Source organism: Mercenaria mercenaria, chromosome 10 (genome assembly GCF_021730395.1).
Source record: "Mercenaria mercenaria strain notata chromosome 10, MADL_Memer_1, whole genome shotgun sequence".
NCBI classification, from domain to species: domain Eukaryota; kingdom Metazoa; phylum Mollusca; class Bivalvia; order Venerida; family Veneridae; genus Mercenaria; species Mercenaria mercenaria.
Genome location: NC_069370.1, coordinates 29,709,371 through 29,729,646, shown reverse-complemented (window position 1 = coordinate 29,729,646; position 20,276 = coordinate 29,709,371). Strand labels below are relative to the sequence as shown.

The 20,276-nt window shown below is 36.0% G+C and overlaps 1 protein-coding gene across 1 annotated transcript in view; it reads left to right on the top strand.

The window, feature by feature from the left end:
* Positions 1–4,300: 4,300 nt before the first annotated feature.
* The window catches only part of LOC123559560 (glutathione hydrolase 1 proenzyme-like), a 31,328-nt gene continuing 15,352 nt past the window's right edge, over positions 4,301–20,276 (top strand). The window contains exons 1-7 of the mRNA XM_045351491.2: positions 4,301–4,594; positions 8,350–8,535; positions 9,185–9,310; positions 11,111–11,205; positions 11,983–12,199; positions 18,983–19,146; positions 19,826–19,975. Of these exons, the coding sequence (XP_045207426.2) occupies positions 4,470–4,594; positions 8,350–8,535; positions 9,185–9,310; positions 11,111–11,205; positions 11,983–12,199; positions 18,983–19,146; positions 19,826–19,975 (1,063 nt within the window). The 5' untranslated portion in view covers positions 4,301–4,469. The remainder of the gene's footprint in view (positions 4,595–8,349; positions 8,536–9,184; positions 9,311–11,110; positions 11,206–11,982; positions 12,200–18,982; positions 19,147–19,825; positions 19,976–20,276) is intronic.

Below are 20,276 nucleotides of genomic sequence, written 5' to 3'. Positions count from 1 at the left end.
TTTAACGCTCAAGCTTGAGTTTTTAGTGTTCAGCCTCATAAAGTTTGTCTGTAAACCACATACATTACAGACAACTAGGTCGAAGAAAGATAGTTTTTGTGCGTAAGAGAACATGTTTATCTATCAGTAAAGATTATCCATTTCAATATGCACTTACTAGCTGATCCACGTCTGTGCCTTCTGGAAATGTATTTGGTATCATACTTCTGTGGTATTACGGTTGATTAAGGACCCGGACTCAAAGCGGGCACTATCACTGAACTATTGAGGCATGTACGTAATGCTTCAGTCACAAATAAAACAGGCACCACCCGATTCTTTTCTAATGGTGCCTATTCAAAGATTTGGAATGTATAACACGCGCCGATCAATTTTGAAGCTATCATGCCAGCAGTTTCATGGAAGAAGACTTTTAAAGTTTCAACTATATACATATAGGGAAAAGTGACCCCACCCCCTGGCGACCATGTTTTTTGATGAAGCAGAATAATTTGAACAAACTTGGTAGAGGATCACACATTAGGACCATTTGTGTGAAATTATTCCAAACTCAAACCAGCCGTTAAAGAGAAGAATGTCGTTTAAAGATTTTTTTCAATTTTAGCCCTGGCAGACCCTTTGTGCAACCAAGCAGAACCATTTGAACAAGTGAATGAAGTATTGCCATGCAATACAAAGTCTCCTACTGGAAGGCACCTAATTTTCTCTACTGTTATTTATAGTACCAAAAAAGTGAATCCTAAAAAAAAAATCTATATAATATAAGTCCACTTAAAACTCTTTACCAGGTAGCGACGCATGTTGTAGCACAGAAAAATGGTCTCGATTTTCCCTACGGAAATAAGTTACAATATTAGATATTTATAGTAACAACAAAGCGACAAGGGTGCCCCATGCTGGTTGAGCATTTGTACCAAGTTACATCAAAATTCCCTCGTGTACGAAGAAGAAATGCTCCGGACAGAGTCATTCTTGAATTTGACCTTTGACCTCTAAGTGTGACATTGACTTATACCTTGTTCTTGTGCATGACACTCCGTCTCATGAATATTGATGGTGAACATTTGTGCCAAGTTACATCAAAATCCCTCAATGCATGAAGAAGAAATGCTCCAGACAAAGTCATTCTTGTATCTGATTTTTGACCTCTAAATGTGACCTTGACCTTAGATCTAGGGACCTGACAATCCATCTCATGGAGTTGAACATTTGTGCCAAGTAATATTAAAATCCCTTTAAGGATTGTTGAGTTACAGACTGGACAGGAAAAAAGCTTTTTTGGCCTTTGACTTCCACGTGTGACCTTGACCTTTCAGCTAAGGGCCCGGGTTTGCGCATGACAAATTGTCTCATCAAGTGAAATATTTGTGCCAATTGATATTTAAAACCTGTTTTGCATGACAAAGTTATAGACTGGACAGGAAAAGAATCTTATTGACGTTTGATCTCCAAGTGTGACATTTACCTTTAAGCTATGGTTCTTGGTGTTGTGCATGACACGTCAAGACATCATGGGGAATATTTGTGCCAAGTAATATTAAAATCCCTTTATGAATGATTGAGTTATGGACCGGACACAAAACAGACCCTGTTTATGCCATGTAAACATCTGACTGCAAAGTGTGACCTTGACCTTTGTGCTAGGGATCTGAAAGTTGTGCATGACACATTGTCTTATTATAAGGTACATTTGTACCAAATAATATTAAATTCCCTTCATGGCAGAGTTATGGACCGGACAGGAAAAAAAGCCGTTGACCTTTTGATCTCCAATTGTGACCTTGACCTTTGAGCCAGGGTCCGGGTTTTGCGCATGGCACGTTGTCTCATCATGGGGAACATTTGTGCCAAGTAACATTAAAAGCCCTTCATGAATGACAGAGTTATGGACCGGACACGAAATTGCGGATGGACGGAATGACAGAATGACGGACGGAATGAATTCCTATAGTCCCCGAAACTGGTTTTTAACCAGTAGGGGACTAATAACTTTGGAAAAGAAGCATCCTACGAACACCCAGGCCAAGTTTCATCAACTTCCGCCAAATGGTTTCAGAGAAGATATTGTTAAAAGGAAAGTGCGGACGGATAAGGGACAGCGAGTGACCACAATAGCTCATAGTTAACAAAGGTTTTGCTAATATCCATCTATATGTGTGACACTATAGTGTGGTAGCTGCAAAAGAATAGATAGAATTACGCTCACGATCGCTAGGTTGCGTCCAATATGGCTTGCGCCGTGGATCACTGGCTAGCTCAGCGGTCTGGACGGGTGACTTACCCCTCCTGGGGCCCTGTGTTTGATCCTCGCTTTCAGTGTTTCCACCCAACTAGAGGTGTACAGGTTACAATTTACTATTACGAGTATATGGGATATTGTACAATAAGTTACCTTAGTCCTGAGCACTGTTCAAAAGTTCATGCTCGAATTAATTTAAGATGTTTGTTGGCATTTATGAGCAGCGCAAAGTAACTGGGTATTTTCTAAAGATTTAGGAATAAAAGGTAAAGTTAAAGTTATTTATACTCTTTACTTAGAGCTTTTGAGCGGCTCTTGAATCAAGTTAGCATTACCAAAGCATTTCTCTGGTATCCATATACAGCTCGGTCTTGAGGTAATCGCGATATTTAAAGTGCCTTGCATATGGGAGTAGCCAGAAATCGAATCGGGGCCACCGGCGTGAATTTAGCAATGAGTTGGGCAATAACAAATATGCAAAATATGCATATTTGTTACTGTAGGAACGTTAAAGCAGTAACAGCAGTATAACTGCTACTACTGCTGGAAATTATAGCAGTAAAAGTAACAGTAAAAATGTGCTAAATAAAGAATTCAACAGTGTGTAAACGACGTCATATATACACTAATATGGCTGTCTCCGTGATAGTCATTTTCTTAAATTTCAAACTGTCATCCAATTTTTAAAAAATCTTTCAGCGTTATGAAATCTTTTGAGAATGGCTTTCATATAAAATTACTTAAATTATTGTGAGGCATTCATTGCCCTTTAGGCAATCTGTGCATTATGGGTGAAATCTGTTAAAAATCGAAATTTTAAGCACTTTTAGGCGTGCGAAAATGGGCTCGAATCCTTGTTACTGCTGTAATTCACATGCATCGCCAAGAAGGATTTGAGGAGCATTTAAACCATGTGGACATATTTCTGGTATATATGGCCAAATAATAGTACATATTAGCCTACAATGCCAATGGATTTTCAGGATGCCGACGGCACACGTCCAAGTATTAAGAAGGATGGAAATATTGATATATCGGCTCAAAATTTTAATAAAAAAATATTATCTGAAATTATCATAATACGAAGATAAAATATATTCTGAATAAAACGTATGTCACACGGAATAGTGCATCATGTATACGGGAGTTGTTGCTGGTAAAAATTTGGAAGAACACAGAAGAAAAGGGGCGTCAGAAACGTCTTATGTTCAATTTATATATATGGATTTAATTCAGATGTGGCCTGTACAACAGTATCAACAGTGTAGTAAAATACCACAGACTCTACCGGGGATCGAACCCCGGACCTCGTGATCTGAAGGCGGACACTCTAACCACGTCGCTAAAGGGTTAATCCAACAGCAAGGCTGTTGGAAGTGGCCTTATATACCTACAAACACTACACTCCTCTCCTCTCTAACATTTAAGGACCAGGCATCAACTGAACCTCCTATCAATTTCTAGCCCGATGCATCAACTGAACCTCCTATCAGTTTCTAGCCAAAGGCATCAACTGAACCTCCTATCAGTTTCTAGCCTGAGACATCAACTGAACCTCCTATCAGTTTCTAGCCAAAGGCATCAACTGAACCTCCTATCAGTTTCTAGCCCGAGGCATCAACTGAACCTACTATCAGTTTCTAGCCTCATCCAAATGCATGAATCCGTCAAACATCCTCGTCCCCATTGTAGTAAAATACCACAGACTTATTTAATTTATTTAATGTTGTAACGCCGTTTCCAAGCTACACATGTATATAACATAATTACAGTCGTATGGATTATATTATAAATTTCATACGTAGGCCTACAGTAGGCCTATGTTAAAAACTCTGAAAATTATCAATACCTGCGACTAAGGAATTGGAAATGCAACAGAACACTTAAAACAGCCCACATGAAGAAATCACATTTTCACGAATTTTAATGATAATAATAATAATAATAATAAACGCGACTTGTAGATCTATGTATTGCGAATTTCGTATTTCCGCCATTCTCTGTACAAAATATACGGATACGGTACGGGGCTTAGGAACAACGAAAAGAGAATATGTTCAAAATTTTAATCAAGCTCGCCAAATTTATTATTGAAACAAAAACGAACAACAAATGTCAACGTTCCAGTTTTAATTTGAACTATTCCGTCAAATGTCCTTTATATTGACCCGCCTTATGTATTAAGTGGATAAAGAAAATAAAAGTGGCATTGCACAGTAGCAGAATAGACATGTCTCGGACAAGTTACCAGGATCAACGTCGGCATCTGCTGGAGGAAGAAGACGGCGCAGATTTTGTCTGTTACGATGATGACGATCTTCAAGCTGCTTCCAGATTGAAAAGGAAACGACACAGGTAGGCCTAAATAATATTCTACAAATTATGTTTTAAGATCGTAAGAGGTCTTGATGACAACCCATATTCGGTTATAAAAGCTCATAAAAGCTTATGTTTATATGTTAAGACAGTGTCTTGCCAACTCAAATCGGCTAGAATGCACTTTACTGGTACGCACTTTTTGCTAGGATTGTAAAAGGTAGGATGTGCTCGTTACAATCATTTAAATAAATTGTAACAATAATCTATTCATTAAAGAAAAAAGAAAAACGGGGGTGTGGGGGCGGTAGCCCCCATAAGAATAAATGGGGAGTGTTTATTTAATGTGCGTACCGGTAAAGTGCAGGTGTCCCCTCAAATCTTATCTATCTTACCTTAACCCAAACATACAGCTTGTTCGCTAGTTCCGACGGACTTTTTATATCAATGCGCGTAAATAAAAGAGAGCGCTTTACACTATAAATATTACAATACATGTTAATCAGTTAATGAGGTATAAAGTCCTTTATTAAAATCAATATTTATTTATTGTCAAATATATCGGTAATAACAAAAAAACAGATGAAGTAACTTGCAGCCGATTTATCCAGTTCAGTTGCATGTTCACTGGTTCCATCGTATTTTTATACTTCCATGTAAATTAAGCGAGGGGCACCCGAAGGGAAACTTACAAATTATTTAAGATACTTTTAGGTAGCTCAGCACTTAAGTGTTCAGGAAGTGCAAAATACAAATCAAAGTACACATCAAAATATATTGAAGCGTATTCTGTTATATCGTCTTGGAAAAAATAACCCCATAGTAAGTCATGTTTGAGATGACAATAAAAATTGTAAGAAATGTGAATTTTAATATAAAATGATATGGTGGCTTTGTAAGTTACTTTGAAACTTAATTTAAAAATGTATCTTCGATCATCATCATCATCATCATCTGCATGTGTGGTAACAATCCCTGTAACTCTTGATTTGTATTTTTGGAATATGGCAATTTCTGCTTAATAACTTGTCATATATTTGACCTAGAAGTAGAACTATGAAACTTAAATTGAATTTAGATCACCATAATATGGTAGTGCATACACAATCTCTTTAGTAATTTCGGAGTTATTGCCTTTAATTGTTTAAAAATCCACATATATATACACATAACAAACTTAAACCAATTAGTAGAATTTCATTAAACTTCTTTCTTTCTTTTCCATGAACATTTATTATAAACATGTGAAGCTGTGTACCCACACCTGGTCACCCCACTGCCTTGGTCACCCCCCCCCCCCCCCCCACCCCCCCACCAAAAAAAAATCCATGCCTTATTTTAATTTTTTTTTTATTGTTTCATGAATATTTATCAGCTTGCAAAGTTGTACCCTTCCTCCACCAAGTAACCCCCAACACCCGGATCATGCAGCATTCCCCGCCCCCAAATATTTTTTCATTCCTTTTTATACGCCCATCTCTGAAAGAGCGGGGCGTATTATGTGAACACTCGTGGCGGGCGGGCGGGCAGTCGGCGTCCAAAAGCATGTCCGCTCTCTAAATCGAACAGTTGTCATCCGATCTTCACCAAACTTGGAGACAATGTTTGTGGGCATAATATCTCAGCCAAGTTCGATAACCAGAAAAATCACCCCAGGCACTCATGGGTTATGGCCCTTTAATTACTCAAAATCTACAAATTTAGCCTTGTCCGCCCTCTAAGTCAAACTTTTTTCATCTGATCTTCACCAAACTTTGTGACAATGTTTGTGGCCATAACATATCAGCCAAGTTTGATAACCAGCCAAATCACCCCAGGCACTCTTGGATTATGGCCCTTGAAGTACTTGAAAAACTGCGAATTCAGCCTTGTCCACTCTCTAAGTCAAACAGTTCTCATCAGATCTTCACCAAACTTGGTGACAAAGTTTGTGGCCATAAAATCTCAGCCAGGTTCGATAACCAGCCAAATCGCCCTAGGCACTCTTGGATTATGGCCCTTGAAATACTTGAAAAAAAAAAAGCAAATTTAGCCTTGTCTGCTCTCTAAGTCGAACAGTTTTCTTCCGATCTTCCACAAACTTGCAGATGATGTTTGTGGGCATAATATCTCAGCCAAGATTGATAACCAGCCAAATCGCCCCAGGCACTCTTGGATTATGGCCCTTGAATTACTCGAAATCTGCAAATTTAGCCTTGTCCGCTCTCTTAGTCTAACAATTTTCATCCGATATTCACCAAACTTGCTGACATTGTTTGTGGGCATAATAATCCCAGCCAAGTTTGATAACCAGTAAAATCGCCCCAGGCACGCTTGGATTATGGCCCTTGAATTAGGCCAAGTTCAATGACGGGTGTATTTTGTGACAGTCTGCCACTCTTGTTTAAATTTTTAGCTCACATGAGCACAAAGTGCTCAAAGGTGAGCTTTTGTGATCGCCCTGTGTCCGTCGGCCGTCATCGTCGTCAACAATTCGACTGTTAACACTCTAGAGGTCAAAAATTTGAGCCAATCTTAATGAAACTTGGTCAGAATGTTACCCTCAATAAAATCTTGGACGAGTTCAATATTGGGACATCTGGGGTCAAAAACTAGGTCACTAGGTCAAATCAAAGGAAAAGCTTGTTAACACTCTAGAGGTCACAATTTGGGCCCAATCTTAATGAAACTTGGTCAGAATGTTACCCTCAATAAAGTCTTGGACGAGTTTGATATTGGGTCATCTGGGATCAAAAACTAGGTCATCAGGTCAAATCTAAGGAAAAGCTTGTTAACACTGTAGAGGCCACATTTAAGACTGTATCTTTATGAAACTTGGTCAAAGTGGTAATCTTGATATTCTCAATGTCCAGTTTGAATCTTGGTCATGTAGGATCAAAAACTAGGTCACCAGGTCAAATCAAAGGAAAAGCTAGTTGACACAATAGAGGCCACATTTATGACCATATCTTAATGAAACTAGGTCAGAATGTTAATCTTGATGATCTATAGGTCGAATTCAAATCTGGGTCAGGTGGGATCAAAAACTAGGACACTAGGTCAAATCAAAGGAAAAGATTGTTAACACTGTAGAGGCCACATTTATGACTGTATCTTCATGAAACTTGGTCAGAATGGTAATCTTGATGATTTCAAGGTCCAATTTGAATCTGGGTCATGTCGGTTCAAAAAATAGGTCACTAGGTCAAACATCAAACATAGTTGCATGGTATCTTTGACTAACATGCTTTAATTTATTGAAGAAGTGCTAAGTAAACACAAGTTTGTGTAATACAGTATGTAATATTTCTTTGTTTGTTAAAATACCCCCATATTGGACATAGTGATTAAACAAAGAGGTCTGGTTTATCATGTTCATATGTGCATTCATTTTAAATGTGATAAACTATATCATATTATGGTGGATAAAGTTATGACTGAATTAACATGAGGAAGTAACTGATAATGAGTGTAGTCACCTACACATTGTATTTATTTTATGCGAAACACTTTGTTAGCTGTATGGTGCAGGATAATAATATACATGGTATGGAGCACCCTAAAATATGGTCTGTCCAGACTTCTCCAAGGCAGGGGCTTTCCTAGCAGTAAACAGTTGAGCAAGAAAGTTTGCCTTGCATAATGAAAGATGAAAAGGTACAAAAGTAAGTCATAATTTAATGAAAACTTAGTTTTAGAAAACATTGTACTACAGTTGCTGTATAAGAATTGAAGATACATGTACGTTAGTTGATAGGTTATGATTTTGACACTTATTTGTATTTATGTTAAAAGTGTTTATTTTCTATTTTCAGGGTGAGGGCATGTTTGTGGATCAGCTGTGGTGTGTTTATAATAGCTTTGATAGGAGTTGGGCTGTTTTTTGGTACCAGTGGTATCGGGACTTCAGGCTCAAAGCCCGCTCATAAGTCAGGACGTCTTGGGAAATATAGACATGCAGCAGTTGCTTCAGATGTCACCCAGTGTTCACAGATTGGCAGGTAATTTGTCAGTGTTCACAGATTGGCAGGTACTTTGTCAGTGTTCACAGATTGGCAGGTACTGTGTCAGTGTTCACAGATTGGCAGGTACTGTGTCAGTGTTCACAGATTGGCAGGTACTGTGTCAGTGTTCACAGATTGGCAGGTACTGTTTCAGTGTTCACAGATTGGCAGGTACTGTGTCAGCTCTATGAGGTTTTACATGTAGTTTTTGCAAATATGAAAGTAACATGTGCTTACTATCACAACTGATCTAAGTCAGTGAGATACAATGAACAAAGAGTAGCATGAATCTTCAGTATATTTGCTTGGGGCAAGCCATTTAGATCACTTTATCAAAGACAGTGTATCTCATTTACTAAATTAGTGGGTTGGACTGTTTTTAGCTACATTAAGCAATTAAAACCTATATTCTATGTTGCAGCACGCAGCAGCAGTGCTATTCATCTGTCAGGTAGACAGAGCCACCAAGTACCACTTACTTTAATCAGTTGTTAGAATTCTCCTTCCTGTAACAATATTAGCAAATATTTCTTAGTTTTATCCTATAAAGAATTAACATGTAGGGGGAAGTGTTCTGTTACATCTTCAATGTTCAGAATTAATGTTATAGAAACGTGCATTTCAGAAGCTTTCTTATATTTTCTAGGGACATTATGGAGAAGTTAGATGGGAATGCAGTTGATGCTGCCATTGCATCATTACTGTGTATGGGCCTTGCTGATCCTCAGAGTATGGGTATAGGAGGAGGCTTCTTTATGACTATCTATAATAAGTAAGTAAATTATACATCTTGCCTCTTTGCAAAGGAGAAGAGGAGCTGTATTGTTTTGCTCATATTGGTTGGTCGGTGTGTAGACTGTTTGGTTTCCAGGCTAAGGTAGTCCCTGGATAAACTGACTTACACTGCGCAGGTCCCGTAACTCTATTTTGCTTTATAACAAAATTATGCCCCTTTTTCGGCTTTTATATCCATTCAATTGACAAGGCTGTTGACAACAGCTCTTCTTGTGATAAGCATTAATATGATGAAGGGTAGTGTTTTGTGATATCAAAGCATTAATATGGTGACGGGTAGTGTTTTGTGATATCAAACATTTATATGGTGAAGGGTAGTGTTTTGTGTTATCAAAGCATTTATATGGTGAAGGGTAGTGTTTTGTGATACCAAACATTTATATGGTGAAGGGTAGTGTTTTGTGATACCAAAGCATTTATATGGCGAAGGGTTGTGTTTTGTGATATCAAAGCATTTATATGGTGAAGTGTAGTGTTTTGTGATATCAAACATTTATATGGTGAAGGGTAGTGTTTTGTGATATCAAAGCATTTATATGGTGAAGGGTAGTGTTTTGTGATACCAAAGCATTTATATGATGAAGGGTAGTGTTTTGTGATATCAAACATTTATATGATGAAGGGTAGTGTTTTGTGATACCAAACATTTATATGGTGAAGGGTAGTGTTTTGTGATACCAAAGCATTTATATGATGAAGGGTAGTGTTTTGTGATACCAAAACATTTATATGATGAAGGGTAGTGTTTTGTGGTACCAAATTTAAGCATTTATATGGTGAAGTGTTATATTTAGTGATTTATAAGCAAAGAGTAATGTGAGGGGTTATAACTTAGATACTGAATATGCATGTCTATTCATATTGCAGGTCATGCTGAAGATGAAATGCTGGGAAATAATTGAGATTTATAGGGAACTAATATTCAGAGATTTTGTTATAGCTTCAATCTATAGAATTAAGTCCTAACAAATGAATAAAATTTCAATTTATTGTTCCTTTGATATTAAGAATTCATTAAATACCCAATTTGGCATGAGCCACAGAATTTTATGACAACATTTTTTAGCTCGACTATTCGAAGAATAGGGGAGCTATCCTACTCGCCCCGGCGTCGGCGTGAGCGTGAGCATGAGCGTCACACAAATGTTAAAGTTTTCGTACCACCCCAAATATTTTCAAAGTCCATTGAGATATTGCTTTCATATTTTGCATACTTGTTTACCATCATGACCCCAGTCTGTAAAAAGGAGGAGGCAACTCTATCAAGCATTTTGACTGAATTATGGCCCCTTTTTGACTTAGAATAAATGTAAAAGTTTGCGTACCACCCCAAATATTTTCAAAGTCCATTGAGATATTGCTTTCATATTTTGCATACTTGTTTACCATCATGACCCCAGTCTGTAAAAAGGAGGAGGCAACTCTATCAAGCATTTTGACTGAATTATGGCCCCTTTTTGACTTAGAATAAATGTAAAAGTCTGCGTACCACCCCAAATATTTTCAAAGTCCATTGAGATATTGCTTTCATATTTTGCATACTTGTTTACCATCATGACCCCAGTATGTAAAAAGGAGGAGGCAACTCTATCAAGCATTTTGACTGAATTATGGCCCCTTTTCGACTTAGAATATGCTTATTGTAATGTTAAAGTTTTACTCATTGCTTATATTATACTATCAAGCACTGAGAATAGTCGAGCGCGCTGTCCACTGACAGCTCTTGTTTTAATAAAACAGTTGCTTTATTTTGATTGATACTTCATTTTTTTTTCAGGACTACAGGAGAAAGCTCGAGTATAGATGCCAGAGAAACTGCCCCGATAAATGCTACTGAAGACATGTATTACAACAATGAAAGTTCTGTTAATGGTAGGGGATATTTATAATTTTCTTTAACTAATTCTCATACTGCTGAAGGGGCATGTGTCAAAGTGGTTAAGGTTTCTTTGAAAAACTTCCCTCACACTGCTGTTGATTGGAAACATTGATTGTAGAACTGTAGACAGAAGTCACAGGTCATGGGAAAGGAACGTTTTTTTATCTGAATTGAAAACATATTGTATTGTTACTTGATTTAGTAAGAGATACAAGATACAAGAAGCTTTATTTTAAGTTGATTACGGTATAACAGTACAACACTGGCTATAAAGCTATTTGCTAACAAAAACAAGTTCTGTAACAAAACAAAACACGTTTAAAAAAAGTGGTTCCATAATAATTAAAATTTTGAATACATAATCTGATATCACAATCCATTCACTATAGAGTTAAAATATAACCGCTCATACATATTTATAATTACATTAAAACATGCCTAATTACAATAAACTGCTAAGAAATTACAGGCATAAGCAACAGGTGTAGTTGTTAAAGGTAGAAGGCGAGATAACTAGCCAAAGTAATGGGTTTGATTCGTCAGAAGTGGAATTATTATGGTAATCTGTACAACCTTGCTCTTCATTTCAAACATTTGTAGGAAACCCCCAAAAGTAGGCATGTATTAAGTACAGAAGTGTTGAGATTTCAGCAGATGTAAAATGAAAAGGTTTTCTAGTTTGATATAAAGACAGATCTATTGTATGAATGAATTTTTCTGTGTCATTTTCCTCAGACCTATCATTGAACATTCTTTAATAATTTCTACAGGAGGTCTTGCCATTGCTGTACCGGGTGAGATCCGAGGCTATGAGATGGCCTGGAAGTTGCATGGCAGCTCACATATTTCGTGGTCAGATCTTTTCCAGCCAGCTATTACCATGGCAGAAGATGGCTTCAAAGTGCCCAAGTCTTTGGACAATGCTCTTGTTGATTTTTTAAACAGTCACAAAGATGCTGACATCAAGACTACCTACCCGCAGTTTTGGTAAGTGGGAACAATATATTGATATCAAGGCGACCTACAGGTATTTGCAATTTTGGTAAATTGTTACACAGCAGTAGTTTATTTTTGTATTTTTCTTGATTTTATTTTTAGTATTTTCATACTTACTTTGAATTGGTATATGAATTTATGTACACCAGTTCAAACCACTTGCCTGGCATCGCACTAGTAAGAGCTCATTGAATAGAACCTGCTGCATGAGTAACACTTTCTGGAGAAAAAAAGAATGAAGATGTTGTATCATTTTTGTTCAGCCTCCACAAGGAGAGTTAATGGCATTCAGTTGTTTAAAATTAGTGAAACACTTAGTCTTGGTTGCTGAACATAGTTGTCAGAGATTCAAGTCTAGGTCACAACCACATAGTAATAACTCCTTACAATATGCATGTAATATTAATAATAATAATAATAATAACGACTTTATTTATAGTGGATAACATATTTGGCTAAGCCAATTTACAATATGGTCCACATATACATGGCTATATACAAACATGGATAAAAATATGACAAAATAAAACACACAAAGTTAATGTTATCAGAAAAATAATATGAGAATGAAAGATTATATACAATACAGGACACTAATTTAACAACTGAAGTAACTTTTTACAATGAAAATGGAGAGAGATGGTAGAGACAGTATTTCCTGACATTTAATTGCAATTATGACTTATTGTACTGTCAGAGTATTGCCACTGAAGGTACGATCTTTTAAATTTCTACAGGGTGTCTGAAGTACGTATATATTTAGGTATGTTATTCCAGATAACTGTTCCAGAATAGTGCAAAGATTTGCGAAAAAATTCCTTTTTTGGCATAGGTACTACTAGTTCATCATTTTCTCTAGATCTAAGTTCACGATCAGATGTTTGCTTTTGAGTAAATTTTGAAGTAAGATAATTAGGACATTGGTCATGAATCGATTTATATACTAGGATTGCTTTTTTGTATTTAATTCGGTCAGAAAAAGTCATCCATTTCAATTTTGTAAATAATTCAGCGAATGGGGCATCAAATTTTTTGTCAAGAATAATTCTTGCAGCACGTTTTTGGAATTTCAAAACAGTTTCTAGAAGCTCGTCACTGCAGTTTCCCCATATAGTGCAGCAATAATCAAGATGTGGCAAAATATAGGCATTGAAAAATAGCTTTCGGGAATGTAAGTTTAGGAAAGATTTTATTCGTAACAGAAGATATAAATATGTATTGCATTTTTTCATGGTTTGTTCAACCTGATACTTCCAGTTTAGATGTTTATCAACATGCACTCCTAAGAGTTTCTCAGTGGATGAGTATGAAAGTGCTTGACCCTGCATTTGAATAGTATTACAGGTTGTGTGATTTGTTATTTTATTGTTGTTATATGAGGCAGTGATGTACATAGCTTTTGTTTTAGATGTATTAGGAAGCATTGAGTTATCAGTGCACCAATTTTCAATAGTGTTTATGTCAGCCTGTAGTGTTTTGTGTACTTCCGTTATTGATTTACCCATGGCAGATATTGTTGTATCATCTGCAAACATGTCAATTGATGATTTACCTGTGTGTAGTGGAAGGTCATTGATATACAATATGAACAATACTGGCCCCAGAACAGAGCCCTGGGGTACACCAGCAGAAATATCTTGGGCAGAAGATAGCTGACCAGCTACAAAAACTTTTTGGGAACGGTTCTCTAAATATGATGATAACCATGCTATAGAAGATTCACTGAAGTTGTACAGTTTTAATTTGTCTATTAACAGAGAGTGATTTACTAGATCAAAGGCTTTGGTCAGGTCTAAGAAAATAGTTCCAACATAGGAGTTATTATTTATAGCAGTAATCCATTCATCAGTTATGTTGGTGAGGGCAGTTTCACAAGAATGGTTTGAACGAAAGCCTGATTGTTTTGAATGGAGAAGATTATTTATTTCTAGGAAGTTTTTCATTTGATTGGATACATGTCTTTCTATAAGTTTAGATAAAATTGGGAGTATTGATATTGGTCTGTAGTTACTTTTGTCTGATTTTGAATTCTTCTTGAATACTGGTGTTATTTTTGCTGTTTTAAATTTTTCTGGAAATTTACATGTATTTATACTTAGATTTATGATCTTTGTGACTGGTTGACAGATTATTTTGTGACTTATTTTCAGTATTCTTGGGCCAGTTTCATCTAAACCAGTTGCCTTTGATTCATCAAGTGAGTTTAATTCTTTTAATATGAATTCCTCAGTAACAGGTGGTATTTGAAAAGTGTTAATTACTCCTTTACTATTTACAAATTCATGAATAAGTTTCTTGCTTTCATTGTTAAGGTTTTGTGTGGGATTTGGTACAGTTTTAAAAACATTTGCAAAAAAAGTGTTGAATGTTTCTGCTGTTGTATATGGATCTAATACTGGATTGCCATTGTCATCGTTAATATAATTGGTTTGGTAATTTTTCCCTTTACCAGATAATTCATTAAGGTGTTTCCATAGCTTTTTAGGGTTTTTCTTGTTGTCATTGATATTTTGGGAATAGAATGATCTTTTTGCTTGATTTGACAAGGTTTTTACTTTCTGTCTCAAAAATTTGTATTCTTCTTGGTTGGCTGATTTTTTAGCATTGTGTTTCAACCTAATTGTGTCTTTTATTTCTGCATTAAACCAATCTGGTTGATGTTTATATTTAACTCGACGTTCCTTTTTAGGTAAGTGGTGATCCATAACATCTAGAAAAATTTTATGAAAGAAGTTCAAAGCATCATCAGGATCATCATACATATCCAACACAGACCATGGCTGCCTTTCTAAATCATGTAAAAAGTCTTGTTCATTGAAGTTTTTATATGACCTATATTTAACTGTTGAATGTAACGGGCCATTTTTAGTTGTAGTTACAATTTTTCTGGTGAAACAGACAGGGAAGTGGTCACTAAATGCGAGATGCGGTATTTGTACATTTATAATGTTTGAAGGCTGATTTGTATATAAATGGTCAATAATAGTTGATGATAAGTTTGTTACTCTTGTGGGTTTATCTACTAATTGTGTGAGATTATGTGTACTTGCTATATTGTTCCATGCATTATTCACTGATTTATTTTCAATATAATTATAATTAAAGTCTCCTAGTAATATTATTTCTTTGTTTTCAGGAAATACTGTCTCTAATGTCATTTCAAATTCTTCATTCCAAAACTGGTTACAGGAGGGTGGTCTATAAGTGTAACATAGCAGGAAATATTTTTGTTGGTTTGGTTTGATTTCTAGCCATAAAGTTTCTAAATTTTCATTTTCAAGATCATGTCTTTGCCAACATGGGTATTTTTCTTTCACATAAACAATAATTCCTCCTCCATTTGATTTTCTGTCTTTTCTAAATAGTTGATAATTTGATAAACATAGCTCATTGTCTGTAAAATGATCATTTAAAAATGTTTCACAAAAACCAAGTACATCGAACTCACTGTTTTCATCTAAAAAATACTTAATTTCATCTAATTTGGGATACAAGTAGTGGATATTTAAGTGTATGAAATTAAGACCTTTTTTCAGGCATAAAGAATTTCTCATATCATTCTGAATGGAACCATTTGTATCAGTTTTAACAGGTGTTGTGCATTTTGAACATTGAGACTCGGGCTCATTGACATTGTATTCATCAATTTTTATATCCACTACTGAATTGTCTTCTCTATTTACACTACACTGAGTTTTGTTTTGACTAGAAAAACATTTGACATTGTGTTCAGTTAGTACGGTCTTGGATAACCGGTCATCCATGGTGGATACTGTATCCATGAATTGGTCCTCATAAAATTTCTGTGGTTGTTGTATCGAGGATTGTTGTTGGCTGACTGACGTTGATCCTTTGGGTGATGCCATCTGTTGTAACGCTGCCACTGGTGTTGCTTGTGGTGGCTGTCCATGCGAAAATTTCCAGTTCCTTCAGGTAGATTCAATGCAGACATTATAGCTTTTTTAATTTGTTTTCCCAATACTGCTCCGCCATTTCTGTCCAGATGAACTTCATCATGATAGAGCTTTGTGTTTACTTGTTCATCTGTCATAAATGACACTGTATTATCCAGAAATGTGTAGCCTTTTGTTTCACACAATTTCAGAAGTTGACTATTTACAGATTTGATAACTTTCAGGGAGAGTTTGTCTTTTTTCTTGGGTAGAATGGAAGACACTACAATTTTGGCATTTCCATTTACTTTCAGAAGTGTTTCTATCAGGTCAGTTTCTTGTTCTACTATAGTTGTTGTTGAGTCAGCATTGGAGACGTTGTTGATTCCTGCATGTATCACAAAAACATCTGTGTCTTTCAAGTTGGTTTGCTTTCCTAGCTCCCCAATGTTGTCTTTTATGTCACTGATTTTAGCACCGGAGTATGAGCGGATTTTGACATTTATTGTATTGTTAGACATTTTAGCTGTACTGAGCACTCTTGTAACAGAATCTCCAAGAACAAAAACATTGCTTTTTTTATCTTTCCTGTCAGATGTTGAATTTTGTTCATGCACAGGTGTATTTGGTTGTTGGCTGTTCTTATGTAACATATCGGGAAGGTTTTGGGATGTTTTGGGTTCTGCTGGTGGCGAATGATTTAAAGTGTTCCTAGATGCTTCCTTCTGTGCAGGAGAGGTCATTGTACTGTTCTGCTCCTTAGTATTATTTGTCAGCTCTTTCTTCAGAGTTCTTACTTCATGCTGTAAGAGGAATATATCAGTATTTGATGCCACACTTTCGGTTCTTTTCTTAATCAGGTCCAGAACACTTGTGACATCTTTAAATTGCTCCTTTATTGATGTCATGTCATTTTGAAGACGGTCTACAGTTTCTTGCTGTGTCTGTTGTACTGCAAGTTTTTCCCGAAGTATTTTGTTTTCTTGCTTTAAGGACTGAACTGTTTGTTTAAGTTTATTTTTTTCCTCTTCCAGGATAAGAATCTTTGCATTTTGCTCAGTGCTGATTTCTTTGTACTTTCCTGAGATTTTATTGCTTAACTCTTCATTTAATCCCTGGAGTGTTTCATTTTCAGATTTCAGTTCACTGTTCACTTTCAGACATTCAAGGTATTTCATTTTTAAGTTTTCCTGAAAGTTGCATTGTACCGAGAAATCACATTTTTCAATAACTACATGCGAGTTGTCCTCAGTGTAAGATATTGCTGTCTCAGACTTAGTGTTTTTGTCACTGGATAAATGTGAAAGACTTATTAGAGACTCATTTGAGACAGACAAAGGTACTTCAGGTTCATCTTCAGTACTAATGGTTGACAGGGATTTAGAAAGATTTGTTTCCTTGTTATTTTCCCCCTGAATTCTTTGTTCATCAGTGACAGTATTCACTGATTTCAATGAAGTTTCTTCCATAGATTGTTGCTGCTGTTGTTGACGTCTGAACAGGGAGTTTTGTGGAGTAGATGTATTGACAGGATAATTGGCTGGCCCTCTGTATATTGATTTTTTGGATTTAATCTTCCGTTCAGTTTTTTCTTTAGGCTGATGGTAAAGGTTGTACTGATAATTTTGAGGCGTAGAACCCTTTGCAGGATAATTTGCTGGTTTTGAGAATTTTGGCGTATTGTATGTTGCTTCTGATTGAACTGCCTCCAACTGCCGTCTGAAGTACTCATGGTCAATGGATGGGCCCCCTTTTTTCTCAGCTTTTTCTGCTTTCTTTATTTCCTTGGCAATTTTCATGTTTTCTTTGCTTAAAGATGGACCAAATATTTTAGATGAGACTGAGGAAAGAAAGCTGTTTGACTTTCTCTTTAATTTGGCTTTGGATGGCTCCTCTGTTTCTTTGTTCATTGTGTTGCAGTCAGATGACTGTTTTAGATCACACTTGATATGTTCTAGGATAGTATCAATCCACATCCTACAACCTTGACCTTGGATTAATAGTGTCATGTTGTGGTAGATTGTTATCACAACCTTCTTATCATTCAGGCTTATAGTGGTTCTTAACCCAGTATTGTCCTTTGTTGGTGATAATGTATACATTGTTTGTAGGATCTGTACCATTTTAGCATGTGTTTTTTGTTGAAAGAATCTGATTGTTATATTATCACTGGCTGGGCAAACATACAAGTAAAACAGATTGTCAATCAAACAACTGCCAGTCAGGTCATTGTCTGAAAAACCTTCAAAATCCTCCATATCTAAAGATGAATGATTGCAAGCCATTGTCAGAGATTGTTGTTAACACTTAAGTCCATTAAACATTTAAAGCTGCTTAAACATCATATGTCTATCTGATTGATAAGAATTTCAGGTATTCTAGGTGATAAATTGTTAATCCTTTATAAAATTGAAAATATTGATTAAACTGAACACTTTTCATTAATTCCTGAAGATTTTGTTCTGAAAATCACTAGTCTCTGTTTATATCCAGATGCAGAATTTTCCAAGGAACACAGTCATATAAAATTTATCCGATAGTTTTGAATATTATCCATTTTATTTAACAAAATGTGCAGAGCAAAAAATCCATGTCTGATCAGGTCGCAGTCATTTTATAAGTCTCCACAATTCTTGTCCGGGTATTTCTCAGCAACCACTGGTTGGAATTTAGTAGCTTCACTATCAAGAGGAGATGCGCATAATTATTGTCTTCGTGTTCTGGTTGGATGAATTTTTCACAGAGTTATTGTTGCTGCCTGTAGTAGACTTGAAACTCAGAGTTATGTGAATTAAAGCCTAAGTTTTCTAAATAATTCAGTTCATTAGAAAACTATGAAATCAATTGAAGATTCATGTTGTGTGACATTTTTATCTCTCAGGAAAACTTACTATAATTCCAAGACTGGAGATTATTACAAAGAAGGTGAAGTTTTGAAGCTACCAGAGTTGGCTCAGACCTTGACCACATTGGCACAGGAGGGAGCAGATGCCTTCTACAGGGGAAGTCTTACATCACGTATTCTTGAGGAATTTAAATCTTCAGGTGAGAATCTACTTCAAACAATACCATGGTATAGTTATTCAGTCATTTTAGTAAAGGAGAAATTGTACACAGGTGTAACAGTCCCTCACCCCAACAATGTGAATTTTTCCAATGAGAATTAATTATTTTAATGTTTTTCCCAACTCAGACAACTTTCTCTTTAACATTTTGCTTTTTGAAAGTGGGAAAACTGACTTTCCTTTCTTTCCTACTCCAACCACCACTTCCGGTAATGTCTGTTAACTGTAACGTACAAGAAATGTGAAAAAAAATGACTTTAGAAATAAGTGAATGTTACTCCAAACTTGTCTGTGATATTTCAGACTTAATTTTGATTTGATGAAAACTCATTAAATATTAACTTTGTAAATTTAATTTTTACTCCAACAATTATTGATGACTGTATAGAATAACACTCTTTAATTCAAGTTGTTTGGTGCCTAATCCTTTTTTGAGAAACTTTGGTTATTTATTTGATACAAGTTGCATACACAATGAAATAGGAAATATTTTTTCAGTACAGAGTGATATTCTTGAAATTTCTAAGATTTAAAAACTTGTTTTCTTACATGAAATCAGGTTGTTGTTTTTAGCTCCCAAAATTTTAAGAAAAACTGCAACATGTTTATCAGTTTACCCTCTTGTTTTCTGTAATTGAAGTCTGTATTGACATATACAGGTGCTATTATTGGAGAGGAGGATCTGAAGCAGTACACGGCCCTGACAGAGAAGTCATTGAAAGTTACCTTGACAAATGGTTATACAATACATGCTCCAAAATCCCCATCTAGTGGTGCAATCCTCATGTTTATACTTAATATACTAGATGGTGAGATACTTTTATTTTATTTGTAGTATATATTCTCCTTTATTTCATAAGAAAAGGGCCTCCATGACTGAGTAGTTACGGTCACTGACTTTGAATTTATTGCCTCTCTGCAGTGGGTTTAAAACTTTTTGATAGGTGTAGAATTCTTGTGTGTGAGGATGCTGTCCAGCTGACATACGGAAGGTCTGTAGTTCTACCAAGGTACCTGCTGTCCAGCTGACATACGGAAGGTCTGTAGTTCTACCAAGGTACCTGCTGTCCAGCTGACATACGGAAGGTCTGTAGTTCTACCAAGGTACCT